General features: G+C 61.0%; 1 protein-coding gene across 7 annotated transcripts in view; it reads left to right on the forward strand.

Annotated features, from left to right (window-relative positions):
- The window catches only part of IKBKG (inhibitor of nuclear factor kappa B kinase regulatory subunit gamma), a 22,205-nt gene extending 16,628 nt beyond the window's left edge, over positions 1–5,577 (forward strand). For 4 of the 7 annotated variants that reach the window (XM_036840634.1, XM_036840635.1, XM_036840630.1 and 1 more), the window contains exons 5-10: positions 2,095–2,247; positions 2,757–2,853; positions 3,839–3,982; positions 4,268–4,410; positions 4,579–4,640; positions 4,930–5,571. In XM_036840634.1, coding sequence (XP_036696529.1) covers positions 2,095–2,247; positions 2,757–2,853; positions 3,839–3,982; positions 4,268–4,410; positions 4,579–4,640; positions 4,930–5,072 — 742 coding nt within the window. In that variant the 3' untranslated portion in view covers positions 5,073–5,571. Of the gene's footprint in view, positions 1–2,094; positions 2,248–2,756; positions 2,854–3,838; positions 3,983–4,267; positions 4,411–4,578; positions 4,641–4,929 lie in introns of all 7 variants that reach the window. The other 3 variants (XM_036840633.1, XM_036840631.1, XM_036840632.1) reach the window with 3 other exon arrangements.
- The last annotated feature ends 423 nt before the right edge of the window (positions 5,578–6,000 follow it).

The following is a 6,000-nucleotide window of genomic DNA, read 5'->3' on the forward strand; positions in this document are numbered from 1 at the left end:
TGTCCAGGACCTGAGTCCCAGCGGCACTTCTGGCCTCTCTGACCTTTTGCTGGAGTTTGGATTATTTCCTGAGGGGGCATTTGCCGGGCAGCGGGGAAGAGCACCCCCGTGATCTGCAGGAAAGCACTCCGGTGCCCTCCTGGCTGAGGTTGATGGCAGGGAAAGGGCACACGCCAGCACCCCCAAGGACAGAAGACACGGGTCGGGGGTGGAGAGCCCCACCCCTTCGGCTTCCTCTCTCCCTCCCGTGAGGGGCCAGCCGAGCACTCTCCCTTCCCCGGCAGTCACAGATGCCGCCCTGGGGACCCAGGGAGCCCACTCGAGACTCAGCGCCCCGGGTTTCATTGAGGGCTGGTCGCAGCCCGGCACGTGCCAAACTTCCCGGTTCCCAGGGGAAAGCAGGTGTGCCCCATAAACCACCCTGTGGTGCCAGAGTCCAGGCACAGGGACCACCCTTATCAGTAGGGAAAGTGTCTCGTCGATGCAGGGCACTCGCACCAGCCCACTGCCCGGGCACCACCCCAGGGGCAGCCTTGCCAGCTGGCCCTTCCGAAGCTGGCAGCCTCAGGCCCGCCAGTCGCTCTCTCCTGCAGAGGGAGGTTCCTGTAAGTGGTGTCATTGGGTCAAAGGGCACGGATGTTTCAGTGGTTCTCAAGCCGCCGGGCCGCTGCCGTCCAGAAAGACGGGTCCAGGCGACAGAGGTGGCCCCAGCTCTCCCAGCACGGGAGGTGATCGGGGTGCCCTGGGCGGTGTCGGGGGCGCCTTTGTGAAGGAGGCTGGAGGAGCAGGCAGGGGTGACAGCGTGTGAGCGCGCTGCCCTCTAGAAAGAAGACGGCGAAAGGGAGGCCGCAGAAGGCTGAGCCTGCTGACCCCGGGCTCTTCGCATTCTGCTGTTTCCCGTACACGCTTCTGTCCCTCCGGGCTTCGAAAAGGCACGTGTAATTTTTAGGGCACTTTTGGGTCTTCCCCGCCTATCTTTTTTCTATGCACATGAAAGAAGCCGACTTTGGTCACTTAATGACCCTGCAGGGGCGTTACTCCAGCAACTGTAGGCTCTTGGGCACCCTCCTTTCCTGTCCCCCGCCCCCGTCTCCGTGGCTGAGCATGTACGTGCTGAGCTGGACGGCTCGGGGCAGGAAGCCTGCCTGCATCTCGCATCATTCAGCGTGGCCATTTAAGTGGCCTCAGACTTAATGCACGTGGCTGCCCTTTGAGCCCTGGCCTGTCACATGCTGATGACAGTGGCAGCCGCTAAATTTTGTCGGCTCACAGATGGGGAGCTGTGTTCAGTAGATTTGGATAGGTGCGTGCACAGAGGCGCGCGCACACGGTGAGACCAGAGACCATCCCCAGTATCCTCCCCCACTGAGAAGCAGCCGCTGTCGCCCCGCAGGGAGCTGTGTGGACATAGGGATGTCGAGTCGGGAGATCGCGGGCTGGGGCGGATGTAGCTGAGGAGAGCCGAGCCGTCACGGCGCCATGGCGCAGGGCACCGGGAATTCTCTGCTGAGGCTGCTGCTATCTCCTGGGTGGGCAGGTGCGAGGCTCTTCGTGCAGGTGTGGACCCCGGGGTCCAGACGGGCCTGCGCCTCCTCGCCACTTCTGGAGCAGTGACTGGTCGGCAAAGAGCCTCTGAGCACTGCCCCTGCCTGCCCTCCCCCTCCCCCCGCCCTGCCCCATTTCTCACCTTCTCCCTCTCCGGCTTCCAGAAAGGCTGTCTTTGCTGGCTGTCTCCACCTGCTTTCCTCCCAGTCCCTCCCAACCCATCCACTGAGATGGCTCTGGCCAGGGGCCCCAGCACCCACGTGTCCCAACCCAATGGGCAGTTCCCTGGGGCTCCTCTCCCCTGGGACCACCTCCTTCACCTTCAAAAGGGCTTCTGTGGGGGCCGCCATCAGCCCAAACCTGCCCCCATTCGGCTGCCCTGCAGTTGTCCCTGTTTCCAGTGATAGTGCGTCCACCGTGACGCCTGGAGGACGCCCTTGGTCCCACTGCTCTGTGACTTGTCCCTGCCTCTGCGCAGCGTGGCAGGGATGCTGGGAGCACAGGAGGGTCCTGCTGTGGGCCCTCCGTGACCTCCCATGCCCTCGCCAGGGTCCGGGCCGCCAGCGAGCAGGCCCGGCAGCTGGAGAATGAGCGCGAAGCGCTGCAGCAGCAGCACAGCGTGCAGGTGGACCAGCTGCGCCTGCAGAACCAGAGCGTGGACGCCGCCCTGCGCATGGAGCGCCAGGCTGCCTCGGAGGAGAAGTGAGTGGCCCGCTGCCTGCTGGGAGCCCTTCCAGGGGCCGGCCGTGGGGGAGGGCCCAAAGCTGTCCCTTACCGTTGTCACACCCCAACAATCCGGCTTTCAGCGGGTGACGTTATTCGCTCTCCGGTCCACATGTTAACAGCGTCCCATCTGGGATCCTACCTTCTCCTTGCTGGCGTGTCTTTTGAGTCTTCTTTAATCTAGAACAGTCCTCCTGCTTTTCTCTGTTTTTCTTGAACTTGACTTTTTTGAACAGTACAGGACAGCTCCGTTTTATTATAAACATTTCTTTGTGTACATTTTGAAATGCCAGATTGATGGAAAATGATATGAAATAGGTAGCAAAGCCTGCCTCAGAGCTGACGGCCTTCAAGGCACACAGGCGCCCTGAAAGCCACATTCTGGTCTGTGGCCGTGACGAGAAGGAAGAGGGTGGAGTTGGAAGCAGTAAGAGCTGTGGCTGGGTCAGGACGAGGTGCTTTCTGCAGCCTAAGCTCCTTTTCCTTAGGAGGAAGCTGGCCCAGCTGCAGGTGGCCTATCACCAGCTCTTCCAGGAGTACGACAGCCACATCAAGAGCAGCGTGGTGAGCAGCGAGCGGAGCCGAGTGAGTGTGGTGGAGGCGTCTTCTGGGCCGTCAGCCTGGGGCTGGCTCCCCTCAGTTCAGGGATATTGGAACTCAAGGCCCTACCTTAACAGACTCACAGAGTTGGCTTTGGAGACGGACACTCGATTCGACCTAGAGCTTTGTCACGGCTGTGGGGTGATGGCTCAGGACAGGCAGTGGGGAGACGGGGACGCTTGGGCTGTGTTGTCTGCAGCCCATGTTGGACTGGGCGGCGCCTCCAGATGCTCCGCCTGCGGGCAGGACCACGCTTGTCTCCGCAGCTGGTCCCCCCTGCCAGGCGTCCGCAGATTTCCTTGGGAATGTTTCCATACCAGTGTTGAAGGTGGCCGATACCCCTTTTCTAGTTTGTCCTCATCAGACTTATACTGAGTGCAGTTTCTAGTGATCACATTTTAAGAAGGATGTAGTCAAACCTGAACATACCTGGAAGAGACTTTTAAGGGTAAAGCCTGAAAGTGGGTCACATGAGGAAGAGTTAGTTATGACAGCGTGGCCCTTTGATCTCCAGAGGGAAGGCTTGGTGGTGTGTGTGTGCGTCTGTGTGTGGGGGTGGGGTGGGGGGGGCGGGGCATCCGTGAGGGACCAGCAGACCCTCGACCAGGTGGCAGAGCGGAAGGACCGATGGGCCTCGGCTTAGCGGGCACGTGGTGGAGCATTAGTGAATGAGACTGGCTCAGTGTGGAGCACATGGCCTCAGGAGGGAGTGTGGCCCCTGTCCTTTGAGGGGTTGGAGGACTGTCCAGTTGGGAAGGGAATGTCAGCCTGGGGGGCGGTCGTGCCAGATGACCTCAGAGGTCCCCTCCAGCCTCCGCCTTTCCTGGGCCCTGCACAGCATGGGCTGGCTGGGCCCGATCTCTCGTTCCTCTTGGTTCTGCTTTCCTGGAGCAGCAGCCGGCCTGGGGGCAGCCTGACCCCAAGGCTGAGCCAGATCGGGCTCCGTCAGCTCCCCGTCGCCCACATCTAGGGATTGCAGCTGGAAGAGCTCAAGCAGCAGCTCAAGCAGGCCGAGGAGGCCCTGGTGGCCAAACAGGAACTGATCGACAAACTGAAGGAAGAGGCTGAGCAGCACAAGATTGTGATGGAGACGGTTCCGGTGCTGAAAGCCCAGGTGAGGGCTCTCCTCTGTGGCCTGCGTGTGGGTGAGCAGATCGGGCCACGGGCGCCGGGGCCTGGCAGGTCTCTGGCGTCATCTTGCAGTGGCTTCTCGGAAGCTCTTTGAGTCCCTCGCCATGTTCCTTGAACTCTCAATGCCTTTGGGGTGACCGTCCTCATGCCGTGGGCTCTGGGAGAGCAGGAGCGGGCTCTGCCTTCCCCCGGCCCCCCGTGGCTGGCATGGAGTGTCCAGTGCGTGGCTGACGGAGTGTGGGCACTGCCCCTGTCTTGGCTTTGCCAGGCGGACATCTACAAGGCGGATTTCCAGGCCGAGAGGCAGGCCCGGGAGAAGCTGGCTGAGAAGAAGGAGCTCGTGCAGGAGCAGCTAGAGCAGCTGCAGCGGGAGTACAGCAGGCTGAAGAGCAGCTGTCAGGAGTCGGCCAGGTGGGCCTTGTGGCGCGGGGCCCGCGGGGGGTGGCACCGGGCACTGGGCCCGTCAGGTCAGGGGGAGCTGGCCTCCCGCTCCCCGCCTCGCGCCCCGCCCTTCCACCAGCTTTCTACGTGCTGGAGATTGACTCATACGTATTGATTGGACGCTTTCTTTTCTCAAAGGATCGAAGACATGAGGAAGCGGCATGTAGAGGTCTCCCAGCCCCCCTTAGCCCCTGCCCCAGGTGAGGGAGCTGCAGGGGGAGGGCTGGGGAGGGCAGGGTGCTGGGAGGAGGTGCTGAGGACCGTGGAGCCCAGCGGAGGGAGCTCCAGGGAGCTCGCACCAGCCCCTGGCCCCTCTTCTCCAGCGGTACCGCCCCTGGGGGCGGGGCTAAAGGGGAGGCGCTAGCGGTGGGGACCCAGGTCACTGGAACCAAGGTGTCTCAGCACTTTCTGCCTTGGCCCTTCCCTGCAGTTTGTGCAAGGGGACACACAAGAAGCCCGCCCCCACTGGTGCCTATTCTCTTTCCCCAGCTCATCACTCCTTTCACCTGGCCCTGCCCAGCCAGAGGAGAAGCCCCCCCGAGGAGCCGCCCAACTTCTGCTGCCCCAAGTGCCAGTATCAGGCTCCTGACATGGACACCCTGCAGATACACGTCATGGAGTGCATCGAGTAGGGCTGCCTGCCGACACCCAGCCCAGGACAGTGCAATCTGTTGCTTTCCTCTCCTGTCTGCCTGGTCCTGAATTAGGGGCTGGGTGACAGAGGGTGGGCCCCTTCTCTGAGCCCCGAGAGCTAGCCACAGGGCCTTACGCTTCTGTGCCCCCGTCCGCTGGTTCACCTCTTTTAGGGCACACGGAACCCCAGATAGGCCCGATGCTCTGCTTTTTTTGTTCGTTCTGTCTGCTTGAACTGCTTGTCTCCGGAGTTCGCTCTTCTTCCACCTGTGCTGGGGAAGTCAAGAGCCAAGGCCAGGGCTCCCAGACAACTGCTTCCCAGGCTGAGACAGGCAGAACCTTTCGTCCCAGCTGCCTGGCACAGTGCGGCACTGCTCTCATGGGCTGTGTGCTGTTCCACTGGCGGCTGCACCACTGTGGATCGAACTTGTCTGCTGCTAATGGACGTTTGGGCTGTTACTGGTCTTTTTACTGTCATAAACAACACCACGGTGAAAATCCTTGTGCATCCATCATATGTACCTTTGGGTTGGATCCCGCAGGAGCGGCACCATCGAGCAGGGGGTAGACAGTGCCGGCGCTCCCCTCCCCTGGGCGTGCTTTCCCGCTTCCCCCTCACTCCCCATAGCCCTGCCGCAGATGACGGGTGTCCAACCCGTGGGCTTCTGCCATCCACCAGGCGAGCCGTTCTCTGTTAAGAGAGAGCTTGAGCATCTCTTCAGAGCTTGAAGGGTCCTTTTCAGTTCTTCTGGTGTACACAGCTTGTTTGTATTTTTTGCCCATTTTTCTATTGGGCTGTAAGTCTTTTGTTCCTTGACTTACAGGAGCTCTTTGGTCATTAGTGGGATCAGCTCTTGTGTGTGATAGAAATTTCGGTTATCTTTTCCTCCTGGCTTGGTACCGGTGTGTTTGGACTGGAGCTTGTCA

This window comes from Balaenoptera musculus, chromosome X (assembly GCF_009873245.2).
Source record: "Balaenoptera musculus isolate JJ_BM4_2016_0621 chromosome X, mBalMus1.pri.v3, whole genome shotgun sequence".
Lineage (NCBI taxonomy): Eukaryota > Metazoa > Chordata > Mammalia > Artiodactyla > Balaenopteridae > Balaenoptera > Balaenoptera musculus.